General features: G+C 41.9%; 1 protein-coding gene across 1 annotated transcript; it reads right to left on the bottom strand.

Moving 5' to 3' along the window:
- Positions 1–7,935: 7,935 nt before the first annotated feature.
- Positions 7,936–9,021, bottom strand: LOC147005574 (TD and POZ domain-containing protein 5-like). Its single transcript, XM_085835306.1, has one exon. It carries the CDS (start codon positions 9,019–9,021, stop codon positions 7,936–7,938), a length of 1,086 nt encoding a protein of 361 aa, XP_085691432.1.
- Positions 9,022–15,987: the final 6,966 nt, after the last annotated feature.

Raw genomic sequence — 15,987 nt, 5'->3', positions numbered from 1 at the left:
GCAATTTGGGGAGACAGTGAAAAGTGGTCACCCCACTTTGATTGCTATAGAGTTGGGCATTAGACTGGAAGGTGTGTTTCTACAAGAAATGAAGGTGAGGGAAATATCTACAGGCAGTTTCCATGCTTCCCTGTCAGGATTGGTCAGTGAGTTTTCAGTGAGTGAATTGTGGAGTTAGCAGCTAGCATACAGTAAGGAGTTAGGGGGAGGGAGCTTAAGGAGGAATTGTTGAGCTTGATCTACATAAAGAGATCCTGGACAGCCAGAGAAAAGCTGTCTCTAAACCCACCATCACCCCAACAATGTAAAACAACACCCCACCTCCAAAAAAAAAAAAAAAAAAAAAAACCAAACAAACAACTTTCCATTCTCCAGGTTAGAATCCTGGAAGGAGTTCTGAGAAACAGTGTTGCATGAGTGAAAATGACAGGAATTTGGGATGGAATTCATAAAACACTGAGAATTTAGCAGAGGGAGGAAAGTCCTTCATGTGTCATCAAATCTAGGGACTTGTGCAATTTGGTCATCTGTAGTGCAGGGGTGAGTGACTCAGTTGTCCACAGCTATGATGGGTGCTTATGAGTGTTTCCTTTGCCTAGAACTATGTTCCTTACATGTTAGTATTTTCAGTGAGAACTGTAGTAAATACATTAAGTACGCATCGGTACTTTCTTACTCATAAGCTGCTGCTGTGTGTTTTTGAAATATCCAACCCTTCAAAGTTTCTCTTGCCCTTAACCAAAATAGCCCTTAAGGTTGTCTGGAACTTTGAAGTCAAAATGGCAGCAAAGGGGAGGGTCATGGGGGGAATCATGATAAAACTAAGCTTGCCCTTTGTCTCTATCAGTGACAAACATGGCTTCCTCAGCGTCAAGCACATGATATCCCAAGACTACTACATAGGAAGGCCCTTGAAGAGGGTGTGCATTCTGGTGGCCATGAACCTTTTAGGTTTCAGTCAGTGTCACTATGGCAGCCAATGCTGGCAAGGTCCAAAAGTTTCCTCCCTCTTGCCTCACTGGCTGCAAGTGGAGGAGCCTGCCATGGTTCCAGCCCAAGCTTCCAGGCTTCACCCTCCACCTCTGAGCCAGCCTCCCTTCCCCACACCATAGTCCTCCCAGAGCTGCCAGTCCATGAGATGCTACCCTGTGGAGGATGCTCCTGAGGGGAGGTGGCACACGTGCTGAGCAGCAGAGCCCAAAGCTCCAAGAAACCAACTTCCAGCCAGCCTAAGCAAAGATGCCTCCCTCTTGTAGCTCCTTGCTCTCTCTCCACCTTTCTGTAGAGCCAGGTCCCCACACTGGTCGCAGGGACACCTGCCAGGTACTCTGGACTCACGACCCAGGGGCCTCCCAAGCCCAGGCAGCCCTCTCATGACCACAGCCCAGATCACAGGCTGGCCTCACACTGGGCCGTGGACCCCTGTCACTCCGTGGCGGCCTTGAAACAGCCAGGCAATGGAGCCAGGCCTGCTGACCCTCTAGCCTTCCTCCTTTGTCCCTGTACCTCTTTTCACTCCTGAGGCCCCACGGTGGCTGCCCACAGGTCCTCTTCTTCTCTTCCTTTGGTTCTGAAGTACCTTCCTGGCTTCTCAGAGTCAACCCTCTTCATGCTTCAGTGCTGCACCTATTCTGCTATGGAATGGGTAAGCAGAGAACAGGCCTGATTGACAAACAAAACACAAGACTGATGTGTGCCTTAACTGCTGGGAAGCCTACAGTCTACAAACTGTCTTCCAGGAGTTGTTTGTTTGTTTGTTTGGCCAAAACTGAACAATGTTTGAGACTTTTCTTCCTAGGAAAGATGGACTGAAAGCTGCTAGTTGGGGACATTTTTTTTCCAAGGAGGCTAGATTTTAAAGGAGGTGATGGGGCTTTGTGCTGTCTTCTTCCTGCCCAATTGAAGAGTTGTTGATGTCTATGCTTAGACAATCTGCAGTTTGTTTTAACTGAAAAATGTGTGGTTAGGCGCCTAGGCTTGTGAAGAGCATTCTGAACCTGGAGGAGCTCCTCATTGTCCCAAACCACACCCCAACCCCCCAGCCTGTTCTCAATGCAGTCAGCCTTGGGCATCTGCACAGGCTGCCTGAACTCGAACCTGTTTCTGGAGCGTCCTGTCTACATGGACCAGCCCATCAAGATCAGCCGCTCAGTGGCACACTGTGCACCAGCACAGAATAATGCCACCTTTGATTGCAGAGTGCTGTCAAGGAACCATGCTCTCCTCTGGTTTAATCACAAGATGAGCAAGACAGGGTCCAGCTGTCCTGGAACTCATTCTCTACATCAGTCTGGCCTCAAACTCAGAGATTTACCTTCCTCTGCCTCCCGAGTGCTGGAGTTAAAGGTCACCATGCTTGGCCTTGCTTTTAATTTTTAATCCAATTTAGCTTGTTTACCTTGGCACTGTACCTTGCTAGTTACTTATATTAAAGAAAAAATAAAAGGATCTTTTTAGTTTGTCAAGAATTCATACATATAGAGACTATTTTAAAGTATTCTTCTTTGGGCCTAAACCTCAGGTTTTGGTTGAACTAATGAATTAATTCCAACTCAAACTTATTTACATAAGGCTAAGAGAACGATCTCCTGTTTTGTCTCTATCCCCCTTACTAAGACTTTACTTATTAAGTTTATTTTTTTAAGAGAAGAATTTGTCTTCAAGAGTGCTGTTTTGAAATGAAATAAACTTGAGCCTCTAGAGGAGAAATACTAGTGCAGCTACTGAAATAAGGAGTTACTAGATAAATGCTATCTTTTTTTGTCTATAAAATCTGTATCTTTTTATTATTGGATATTCTCTTTTTTTGTTTCTTTTTGTTTGTTTGTTTTTATTTTAATGGAATTTTCTGTGGGACTCACAGGAGGTGTAGCCACAGAAAGGATGGCTACAATTGGTTCTCAACTTGTGGGTCCCCATCTCTTTGGCGGTCTCATGACCCAGTCGTAGGGGGCACATATCACATATCCTGTATCTAGCTCAGCTATTTACAGTATGATTCATAACAGTAGCATCACTACAGTTATGAAGTGGCCACAAAAATGGTTCTGGTTGACAACAACATGCAGAACTGTACTAAGGGGCACAGCATTGGGAAGACTGAGATTTACTGGACTAGGGAGTGTGAATCTATAATGAACCAATCCCTTCTAATGTTTTCAAAACACATAACAGATTTTTACATGCATTGAAACACAAAGGCAGGGCTGGTGAGATGGCTCAGCAGTCAAGAGCACTGACTGCTCTTCCAAAGGTCCTGCGTTCAAATCCCAGCAACCACATGGTGGCTCACAACCGCCGGAAACAAAATCTGATGCTCTCTTTCGGAGTCTCTGAAGACAGCTACAGTGTACTTAAATATAACCAGCACTATTGAAAAATAAAAAAGAAACACAAAGGCATCTACCCCAGAAGGAGTAGACTCCCTGCACTTTGGTCTACTCTTCCCAGTTGTCATAAAAGCATGATGATAGAGTTCTCATTTGTCAACACTAAATGCCAAGAAAAAGTTAGAGGGTTTCTAATACTGGTAGGACAGTGAGAGGTCTGCACAAACATCCAGAGCTGAGCAGGACTTATTGAACTACATGTGACTTCTCTGAACATAAACATCTGTAGAATCCACAAACTGTTTTCAAAAGTTTTATTCATATTATATTTTATTTGGTTAAGGTTTTGTCAACAGAGCTGTTTGTAGCAATGGAGACCAGATGAGGGCCTCAGATCCTCTGGATCACAAGTTAAGAGGTGGCTGAAAAACTCTCCTGTGTGCTGAGAACTGAACCAGAGTTCTCTGAGTGAACTGTAACTGCTTCTACAGCTGCGCACCCACAAACTGAATCTTTAAAAAATAAAAAGTCTTCATTGTCTTTTCCTTCTCCAATGGGTTAAAATTTGTGCTTGATTTATCCTTTGCTCTGGGCCCCAGGCATCTCTTCTACATAGTCCAAATGCAGACAGGTGTCTCTGAAGAAACTCAGGTTTGTCTGTCCTTAGGGACAGCACCTAAATTAAATCCCAGTTTCCTAAATATCAGACAAAAATCAAACTAGAACATTAACAGAGTAGATGTCAAGGAGACTGTCCCAGACTACAGTACTGCCTAACCCTCACCCACCATTTTAACATACAACAGCTCTTTTAAATGCTGAGCCATCATGCTGCCTTTTCCCAGATTCACTAAAAATGTTCCAGCAATACTGTACTCTAACCAGAAATCAGTGGTAACAACACTGGTTATGTGTTGTGTCCGGCCAGCAGATCACAGTCTGGGTTCTAGCCTGGAAAGGCCTCCTGTGGGGGAGCTGGCTCAGAGAGTAGCAGGAAAACAGCTTTTCTGGGAGCTTCAGTTTCCAGCTGAATTTTAAGCAAAAGAGGAAATTTAGTCCTCAAGGTGATACTTATAAGAAGATTTGGAATGTGCGTTCATCTGACTAATTAATCTCTCTGGCAGCCACCGTGCTCTATCTTTATCTCTTGAAAAAACACAAACCGAGCCCCTTCCCCAGATTAGAACCGGATCCGGACCCTTCCATTCGTTAGTCAGGGGGCCTTTTATTTTATCAATGGATAAGAATTAGAAGTAACTGGATGCCAGTGGCGATCCGCTGCAGACTGACCTTTAATATCAGTTTGCAAAAAGTTTAGGACAAATAAGGCAAGATGAGCCTTTGGTGACCTTGGGGGAAATGCTCTGTATTAACTTTGCTAGGTAATTTAGAATATAGGAATCTCTAATAATTGGACTGAATATTAGACCAGTCTAAAATTGACTTAGAATGGCTGGTCACACTGAAGAAAAGTGAAAAATCATTATGACTCTATTAAATGACTAATATCTGATGTCTAATATCTGATGACTAATATCTAATGTCTGAATATACAGTCTCTGATGTACTATTGCCATAAAGTTAAAAGGCTAGAAGCTAGTCTAAACTGGAAAAATGACAAGCAAGGATGGATCTAAAACATGAATTTAATCTTTTAGTCCTTTTAATTAGGACACTGAGTTAACTTACCTGTCAGCTTGGCACACGAATTACTAATATGCTTCTGTAGCGTTCTGTGGAGAGAACCTGTTTTTCCTTTTCCTAATAAGGTAGCTGTTTTAGGATCAATCTATAAGCCAATAAGTAGACCCTTTTAAGATACTAAAAAGCATTTATTAAATTTGACATTTTAATCTCAAATTTTGAAAATAAAGGTATGTTTTAAATAGTGTGCATGGAAATGCACTAAATAGTATATATGGGGATACAATTTCTCTCTTTTGTCTTTTAAGAGGTTAAAGTTTAAAATTTTACAATATCTAACCTTTTTAATTAATAACTTGGACAAAACATTTTACATATTTGGCTGTAAAGGGGCAGTGACTAACTGCACTTTCAATCGTTTTTCTTAAGGAACGGTTGTAACTAGAAAGCTTGAAAAGTTATTAAGAGTCACACGTGTATAATTTATTTATTTATTAACTAGAAATATGTATAAGCAATTGTAAATTTGAGAATTAATAGTATCTGAGGAATGAACAATTTTAAGTAATTATGAGCTCAGAGATATAGCATTGACTATTAATATACAAATTAAGGTTTGATTGTTCAGCATTTTAAAACACCATCTACAGCACACAACCAGATTATTTGTGCTGGGAACAGGGGCAACTGTGTGTCTTAAGACTTGGCCCCACAGCAGCTAGTTGGGCCCACGTGGGCCAACGATCGGCTGGGAGGATGAGAAAAATGACTTTACAATGTTTTTTCTGGCCAAAGAATTGTCTTGGGCACAACTAATTTTTAATTACCAATTAACAACAATTATAAAAGCTTTCTTTACTTTCTGTAAAACCTTTTGTAGTAAACTAAAACACTAAGTAATAAAAGGATACTGTCTCTGAATCTTTTGGGTGAGAGCAAGGATTTAAGGTAAACTTCCCTTGAGAAGCATTAGTTAATAAAATACTTTCCACTTAGGAGACAATATATACTGAAAGATTATAACTTGGCTTCTTGTATAGAAGCAGAAACAATAAAACTTTTCTTACATAACGTAAAGCTATATTAGCCATACCTAGAGGCAAAATTTTCTAGTGATTACCAGTTTACTAGAAGCAAAAATCTTTGAATTTAAGCATTATTTTAAACATCTGAATAGATCTGTAACACTGTTAAAAAGAAATTTTCTTGAACACAGGGAAAAACTTTTTCCGGCATTGTTTGCAAAACAAAAGAAAGGACACAAGCCGCTCTGGGGCTGCCCAGAGCCCTGTATTGACTCAAAGGTAAAATACTTTTTAATATGAGCATCAATCTTAAATTTGCAATCAAACTGCAAGCTGCAGTCAATGGAAAAATGGCAGTTTTAACCATAATTTTTAAGTTTTTTGTGCAAGGTTAGGATAATACCTACAACTTTGGGAAAGCAAAACCTACGTTTAAAGCAATTTATCATTTTTAAAATCACTATTAGAAGCATTACTATCATATTATGAAGTTTGGATGTCAATTAATACCTATGAATACCTATTAAAGCAAGCTTTAACGCTTTTATAAAGAGCCATTGCTTTAAATCTTATCTTATATTTTACTATTTAGGATAGGAACCACATTAATCATTATCTAAACTAGAAATATCTTTAGAGATGCAGCCTCTAGGGCTGCCTTAGGCCACGTGTCGGAAGGACTCTAAACTTGAGTTATCAAATTTAACATTAACCATCTATAGCAATGTAACAATTATTAATCTTAACCAACAACTTATGAGCTGAATGTGAAAACATGCAGAGCACATTTTCAATAAAAAAAAGAACCAAATGAAGCAGTTAATTTTAGACCAATCAGAGAATATTAATTTTTGTAGCTACAATCATAGAATAAAAAAGCACTTTACCATTGTCAAACACATTAATCATGAACCATTTATCAGACTTTTTACTCCGAAACTAAGAGGCTGTGCACTCGCTGCTTTTTCTTAAAACGAACATTTTTCCAGCAGGGGCCCTCCTGCCACGTGTCTGGTTCTTGGCTGAAACACGTGGCAGCTCTTGGCTTTGCAGATAAAGTTTTTTATACCATCTTTATTATCCAACATAAAACATAGAACATTCATTCATACAGACTGGACACAAACATACATGAATTGGACACGAGAACAGATTGGTGCACCAGACATTAAACAAGACACAAAAAGGGGGCAGAGTACTCCTGCTATTTGGGACAATTTCCTCCCTCATGATGCAGTTTTTATAACTGCGGCAATCCGCCTGATTATTAATTTCCTTTTAATAAACCCTTTCCTTTCTCACACCTAACAATGTAGATTTTGCGAGCCACGGCCTACCACCTGTGCCTAGCTCCTCTTAAGCTTCACTGCTGAACCTAAGTGAACCAGCCCTCGGGTTTAACGCTGTCTCAGCTTAGCCCATACCTTCTCCAGTATGAATTTCCTTTATCCTTTAATTATTCCATGGAGCTCCAAACCAGCAGTGTCTCTTCCAAAAATCCTTTGCGGTTTCTCAGTCCCGTGTTGGTTCGCCAAATGTTGTGTCCGGCCAGCAGATCACAGTCTGGGTTCTAGCCTGGAAAGGCATTTTGGAAACCTGGAAGAGAAGAGGGGCTAGGCGGCGAGAGAAAGAAATGTAGCTAAGACAGTATTCTGATCAAAGCTCAATTTTACTATTTCCAGACACTCAGTTATAAAGGAAGGGGGAGGGAACCCGATTTCCCGCCAAGTAACTCAGGGTCCAGTAGCAGGACGAACATGTGTGTGCCTCCAAGCAGCAAAGCCGCAGGGTCCAGCAGTAGGCGTGGCAGGACAAATGAGTAGGAAGCTCCACCCTTGAGCAAGCAGGTTCAAGCAGGTTCAAGCAGGTGGGGGAAGGGAGACCACAGTTATGCTATTGGAAGACAGAAGTTGGTCATAGCTCTTCATCCCCTAAACTCATTTTAGGTGTTTGAGTGAAGGCTCCAAGAAACACTGTGCAGGACCCAGGGAGTGGACTGCTTCAGCCACCAAGTGGGGATGGGACTCCATCATTGACTTCCACTCTGAGGTCTCAGAGACCTCAGAAGCATGAAGTGCAATGAAATCCAGGGCCTGAGTCTTCAGTTGCTGTGTGTTGTGGAGGTCAGCCAGGATGAGAGTGTGTGCAGCATTCTCCACAGAGAGGTTCCTGCAGAGGGCATCCTCACACAGGACCATCAGGCCTTCCAGGCCATACTTGTAGGCAGCTGTCAGCACATCAGTGGCCATGGAGTGGCTTTGGAGGTTTGGTGCCTTCCCAGTGTAAATGAAGCCCATCATCTCCTTAAACACTTTGGGATCCAGGTCATGGATCTCAGTGGGGTTTGCTAGTCTCTCCTCCATTTCATGTTCAAACATGGCTCTGAAAACTGGAGAGCGAGCTGCTAGGATGGCCTTGTGAGCCCTGAATTCATGGCCAGCTACCAACAGGCAGCAGTCTGAAAACAGGGAATTCTCCCACAGCTCTCCTAGGTCATCTGTCAACAGGTGTCTTGGATCCTTGATTGCAGGTGTTATGTTCTGTCCAGGCATGCCAAAGACAGCTCCTACTATGCTCACCTTGCAGCAGAGGGTGAGCTTGTTTTCAGGGAGAAACCGACGTGGATGAGAGATGAGGAAATATCCAAGGATGAACTTTTTGAATCCCTTGTATTGGTTTTTTCGAAACCTAGCGACATTGAAGCTCTTCATACATTGATATTTCTCTCCTTGGGAAGTTGTGACCCAGAACTTGTACTTTGCCCAAACTGGGCTCTTTCGACAGCTGAGCAACTCCAGGAAAACTGACATGTAACTTTCGCTTAAATCATCGACCCCATTTGGGTATACTCTCAAACACCAGGTCACTTCATCATTGGCCTCTAACGAGAAGACAGGGCTCGTAATCATTCTCCTAGTTCCATCTATGCAAGGTGAAAAGTTCCTAATGGTCCACACATAGCAGAATTCCTTTACACTGATATGTGTGTAGCCCCAGTTCTGGGCTTCCATGTCCTCTGACATTTCTACTGGAGGTAGACTGGAGGTTAAAGTTGATCTGAAAAGAAGAACTAGAGGTTATTTACTCTTCATCCTGTTGGTTACAATTATAATACACTTTATTTTTAGTTTCAATTTCTTCGAAATTGCCCCTTCTATGATGTTGGCAACTTGTGTTGTCACTGCTGTTGTGTTCTTGTGTTTATTGAATCTTAGGTCTATGGTAATCGTTTTGGCTATTTTATCCAACTTTGTAAGAGCTTGGAAAAATTTAAACACTCTCATTTATATAATGTTGTATTTCTACTGCCATCTGGTTATCTGTGGTGTTAGCTAGTCTTGCTGTGTCTGACTGTGGCTTGTTCCTTTTGCAAACCATCTAAACAATCCCATAACCCCTAAAGAAAAGGAAATAGACATTAAAAGTCTCCCATCCAAAAAAAAAGCCCAGACCCAGATGGGTCTGAGGCAGAATTTTATCAGACCATCAAAGAAGACCTAATACCAATAGTCTTCAAACTATTCCAAAAAAAAAAAAAAAAGAAATAGAAGAAACACTACCCAATTCATTCCATAAAAGCACAGTTATGCTCACACCAAAACCACACAAAGACGCAACAAAGAAAGAGAACTTCAGACCAGTTTCAGATATGATCATTACTGAAAAAAATACTCAAAAAAAATTCTCAAAAACCAAATCTAAGAACACATCAGCATGAACATCATCCACCTCGATCTAAAAGACTTCATCCAATGGATGCAGTTATGCTTCAATATATGGAGATTCACCAACATAATCCACTGAATAAACAAACTCAAAGGAAAAAAAACCCCACCTGATCATCTCATTATATGCTGAGAAAGCATTTGACAAAATTCAACACCATTCATGGTAAAATTCTTGGAAAGATCAGGAATTCAAGGCCCATACCTAAACATAGTAAAAGTATACAGCAAACCAGTAACCAACATCAAACTAAATGGAGAAAAACTTGAAGAAACCTCACTAAAATTGGGGACTCTCTCCCTGCCTAGTCAACACAGTACTGGTAGTTCTAACCAAAGCAATTAGACAACAAAAGGAGGTCAAAAGGATACAAATTGGAAAGGAAGAAGTCAAAATATCACATTTTGCAGCTGATGTGATAGTATCCTTAAGCCACCCCAAAAATCCCACCAGAGAACTCCTAATCCTAATAAACAACTTCAGCAAAGTAGCTGCCTATAAAATGACCTCAAATCAGTAGCCTTCCTCGACTCAAAGGATAAACCATTTTACTGAGCACATTTAGTGGAGTGGGGTGAGTTCCCACATGGAGTAATTGGAGAAAGGACTGAAGGAGTTGAGGGGGTTTTCAGGCACATTTTGGGAGCAACAGTGTTAAATGGCTACAGTCTCCTTAGGACTGGACTTCCAACCAAAAACCACAGGCTGAGGTCCAGCTAATATAACAATTGCTAAAGCCTGTACTTACTTAGTCCACAAAGTTTGAAGTCTCAGCTGTTCTGCAATATACACGGGAATCCTGAAGAAGTAGGTTCTAATGTCAGTGAAGAAATGGGCTTCCTTGTATGATGAGAACAAGCAGGCCAAGAGACAAATCTTCCTTCTTCCATGTGCTTATATAGACCCGAAGCAGAAGGTGTGGCCCAGTTCTGGGTGTGTCTTCTAGTCTCCATTTCTGGATTAAAGGTGTGTGTTTTCCTTTCTCAAGATGCAGAATAAAGGTATGTGTTTTCCTGTCTCAAGACCCAGATTAAAGGTGTGTGTTTTCCTGTCTCCAAACCCAGATTAAAGGTGTGTGTGTGTGTGTGTGTGTGTGTGTGTGTGTTTTTTTTTTTACCCTATGGCTTATTTGAACTGGAACTATCTCCTTCATGTTAAGGAAAAAAAATTAGATATTTTATTCATTTACATTTAAAATGCTAACCCCAAAGCCCCAATATGCCTGCCCCTGCCCTGCACTCGAACCCACCCTCTTCTGCATCCTGGCCCTAGCATTCCCCTGTACTGGGGCATATGATCTTCACAAGAACAAGGGTCTCTCCTCCCATTGATGGCCAACAAGGCCATCCTCAAATACATATGCAACTAGAGACACAGCTCTGGATAGTCTATCCTTTCGTCTTAGCTCCAAACTTTGCCTCTGTAACTCCTTTCATGGGTATTTTGTTCCCTATTCTAAGGGGGAATGAAGTATCCACAAGTTGGTCTTCCTTCTTCTTGATTTTCTTGTGTTTTGCAAATTGTATCTTGGGTATTCTAAGTTTCTGGGCTAATACCCCCTTATCAGTGAGTGCATATCTAACTATTTCTTTTGTGATTGGGTTACCTCACTAAGGATGATATCCTCCAGATACATCCATTTGAACAAGAATTTCATAAATTCATTATTTTAATGGCTGAGTAGTACTCTATTGTGTAAATGTACCACATTTTCTGTATCCATTTTTCTTTTGAGGGACAGCTGGGTTCTTTCCAGCTTCTGGCTATTCTAAATAAGGCTGCTATGAACATAGTGAAACATGTGTTCTTATTACCAGTTGGAACATCTTCTGAGTATATGCCCAGGAGAAGTATTGCTGGATCTTCTGGTAGTATTATGTCCAATTTTCTGCCAGACTGACTTCCAGAGTGGTTGTACAAGCTTGCAATCCCACCAGCAATGGAGGAGTGTTCCTCTTTCTCCACATCCTTGCCAGCATCAGCTGTCACCTGAATTTATTTATTTATTTATTTATTTATTTATTTACTTATTTATTTCTTTTGGTTTTTTGAGACAGGGTTTCTATGTATATCCCTGGCAGTCCTGGAATTCACTTTGTAGACCAGGGTGGCCTCAAACTCAGAAATCAGCCTGACTCTGCCTCCAGATTGCTGGGATTAAAGGCGTGCACCACCATGCCCCGCTGTCCCTGAATTTTTGATCGTAGACATTCTGACTGGTGTGGGGTGGAATCTCAAGGTTGTTTTGATTTTCGTTTCCCTGATGATTAAGGATGTTGAATATTTTTTCAGGTGCTTCTCAGCCATTCGGTATTCTTCAGTTGAGAATCCTTTGTTTAGCTCTGTATCCCTTTTTTTTTTTTTTTTTTTTTGGTTTTTCGAGACAGGGTTTCTCTGTGTAGCCCTGGCTATCCTGGCACTCACTTTGTAGACCAGGCTGGCCTTGAACTCAGAAATCCGCCTGCCTCTGCCTCCTGAGTGCTGGGATTAAAGGTGTGGGCCACCACGCCCCGCTTTTTTTTTTTAAAGATTTATTTATTTATTTATTTATTTATTTATTTATTTATTTGTTATATATAAGTACACTGTAACTGTCTTCAGACATCCCAGAAGAGGGCATCAGATCTCATTACAGATGGTTATGAGCCACCATGTGGTTGCTGGGATTTGAACTGAAGACCTTCAGAAGAGCAGTCGAAGCTCTTAACCACTGAGCCATCTCTCCAGCCCTGTATCCCATTTTTAAATGGGGTTATTTGAATTTCTAGAGTCCAGCTTCTTGAGCTCTTTGTATATATTGGATATTCATCCCCTATCCGATTTAGGATTGGTAAAAATCCTTTCCCAATATGTTGGTGTCTTTTTTGTCTTATTGACAATGTCTTTTGCCTTGTCTCTCTAACTTCTACCATGGGTAGTTTGTTCCCCATTCTAAGAAGGAACAAAGTATCCACACTTTTGTCTTCCTTCTTCTTGAGTTTCATGTGTTTTGCAAACTATATCTTGGGTATTCTAGGTTTCTGCACTAATATATGCTTATCAGTGAGTGGATATCCTGTATGTTCTTTTGTGATTGGGTTACCCCACTCAGGATGATATCCTCCAGATCCAACCATTTGCCTTTGAATTTCTTTTTTTTTTTTTTTGGTTTTTTTCGAGACAGGGTTTCTCTGTATAGCCCTGGCTGTCCTGGAACTCACTTTGTAGACCAAGCTGGCCTCGAACTCAGAATTCTGCCTGCCTCTGCCTCCCGAGTGCTGGGATTAAAGGCGTGTGCCACCAAGCCCAGCAGCCTATGAATTTCTTAAATTCATTGTTCTTGATAGCTGAGTAGTACTCCATTGTGTAAATGTACCGATTCCTCTGTTCAGGGACATCTGGGTTCTTTCCAGCTTCTGGTTATTATACATAAGGCTACTATGAAAATAGTAGAGAATGTGTCCTTATTATATTTTGGAGCATCTTCCGGATATATGCCCAGGAGTGGTATTGCTGTATCCTCTGTTAATACTATATCCAATTCCTTGTATGGAAATGTTAAATTCCTCATTTCCAAAATTCCCTGAGTATTTGTTTTCTTTATGGATTCTATTTCCATTTTCACACATTAAACAATTTGACTCATTTCCTTCCACTCTTTACTTTGTTTTTGTTGATTTCTTTAATGGATCTCTTTCTTTCCTTACACTGTTTATATATGTGTTCATGGATTGGTTTAAGGGATTTCTTCATTCTCTCCTTAATGACCTCTATCACCTTCATACAGACTGTTTTAAGGTTTTTGCATGTGCTTCAGGCATGTTGGAATGTTCAGGGACTGCTGTGTTAGGATAGCTGGGCTGCAGTGTAGACTTTTTGCCCTGGCTGTTCCTGGCTGTTACTGACTATATTGTTTATGCTAGAATCTAAGATTCTGGGGTTGCAATGGTTAAAGATTTAGATTCTAATTTCTACATTTTTCTGTGTCAGGTAGCAGTTCTGATTCTTGACTTGTGTTCCCTCTCCAGATTTTTGAAGAGTATGATTGCTATATGTTGTCAATGTTTAGGACTCATGGCTGTGAAGGGACATCATGAACAAAGCAGCTTGTATAAAGGCAAACATTTATTTGTTGCTGGCTCACCATTTTGGAGTTTCAGTCTATTATCATCATGGTGGGAAGCATGTCACCATGCAGGCAGGCTTGCTGCTAGAAGTGCTAACATCTCTACATCTTGATCCAAATGTGACTCTAGTCTAGACGCAAGCTGCCCACTGCTGCTGCTTGCTGGGACTGGAACATGCTCCTTTGGTTCTATTACATGTTCACTGCCTAGGCCTGGCTGTCTTAGAACTACTTCTGTAAACTGACCTTGAAGTCAAGAGATCTGCATGGCTCTGTTTCCTGAATGCTGGGATTAAAGGCATGTACTACTAGGCCTGGACATAATCCTCTGTTTACATTTTTACAATATCTTCATAAATTCTGGATTGTAGTTCATTCCAGATACAGTCAAGTTAACCTTTAAGGACAGCCACCACTTCTGTTAGGCAGGAACTTTCCTTTGGACCTAATACTTTTGGCCACTGGTGGTTTAATGTTTCCATGTAGAGGGAGCTGACACTTAGGGATGGGGAAAGTTTAAAAGTCTGAAAGGGTTCACAGGAGGGAGGAGATTGCTCCACAACCTGCTTATTTTGTCTCCTTGCAATTTGGAGAGATAGTGAAAAGTGGTCACCCCAGGATTGCTATAGAGTTGGGGATTAGACTGGAAGGTGCGTTTCTACAAGAAGTGAAGGTGAGGGAAACATCTACAGGCAGTTTCCATGCTTCCCTGTCAGGATTGGTCAGTGAGTTTTCAGTGAGTGAATGCTTGAGTTAGCAGCTAGCATACAGCAAGGAGTTAGGGGAAGGGAGCTTAAGGAGGAATTGTTGAGCTTGATCTACATAAATCGATCCTGGACAGCCAGAGAAAAGCTGTCTCTAAACCCACCATCACCCCAACAATATAAAACAACACCCCCCAAACCAAAACAAACAAACAAACAAACAAACAAACAAATTTCCATTCTCCGGGGTAGAATCCTGGAAGGAGTTCTGAGAAACATTGTTGCATCAGTGAAAAGGACAGGAATTTGGAATGGAATTCATAAAACACTGAGAATTTAGCTAGGGAGGAAAGTCCTTCAGGTGTCATCAAATCTAGGGACTTATGCAATTTGGTCATCTGTATTGCAGGGTTGAGTGACTCAGTTGTCCACAGCTATGATGGGTGCTTATGAGTGTTTCCTTTGTCTAGAACTCTGTTCCTTATTTGTTATGTGTTTTCAGTGAGAACTGTAGTAAATACATTAAGTAAGCATCGGTACTTTCTTACTCATAAGTTGCTGGCTGCTGTGTGTTTTTGAAATATCCAACTCTTTAAAGTTTCTCTTGCCCTTATCCAAAATGGCCCTGAAGGATGTCTGGAGCTTAGAAGACAAAGATGGCCACGGTATAGTAGTAGAGGGGTGGTGTGGTGGGATCATCAAGTTAATAATAATCTTTCCCTTGTCTCTGCCAGTGACAAATATGGTTTCCTCAGCATCAAGTACATGGCATCCCCAAACTACTGCATAGGAGAAGGCACAAGAGGGCCCTTGAAAATGGTGCACGTTCAGGTGGCCTTGCACCTGGTAGGTTTCAGTCAGTGTCATTATGGCAGCCAATGCTGGCAAGGTCCAAAAGTTTCCTGCCTCTTGCCTCCCTAGTTGCAATTGGAGGAGGCTGCCATGGTCCCTGCCCTGGCCTCCAGGCTTCTCCCTCCACCTCTGAGCCAGCCTCTCTTTCCCACAATGTAATACTCCCTGAGATGGTAATCCATGAGATGCTACCCTGGGGAGGATGCTCCTGGAGGGAGGTGCTCCACGTGCTGAGCAGCAGAGCCCAGAGCTCCAAGGAACTAATTTCCTGCTGGCCTGGACTCTGAAGCCTCTCTGGGATAGCTCCTGGCTCTCTGTGCACCTTTCTGCAGAGTCAGGTACCCACACTGGTCCCGGGGATAACTGCCTGGTGCCCTGGACTCGAGACCCACAGGCTGCCCTTGCCCAGGCATCCCTCCCATGCCCACAGCCCGGATCACAGTCTGGGCTCACGTGGGCCGTGGACCCCTGCCACACCTGGGCAGCCTTGGCACACCTGGGCACCGGAGCCAGGCCTGCTGACCCTCTAGCCCTCCTCCTCTGTCCCTGCATGTCTTCTCACCCCTGAGGCCCAGTGATGGCTTGTTGGGAGCTATTAAGAC

Source organism: Mus caroli, unplaced genomic scaffold, assembly GCF_978045245.1.
Source record: "Mus caroli unplaced genomic scaffold, Mus_caroli_1 scaffold_3, whole genome shotgun sequence".
NCBI classification, from domain to species: Eukaryota; Metazoa; Chordata; class Mammalia; order Rodentia; family Muridae; genus Mus; species Mus caroli.
This window is presented reverse-complemented; position numbering and strand designations above follow the sequence as displayed.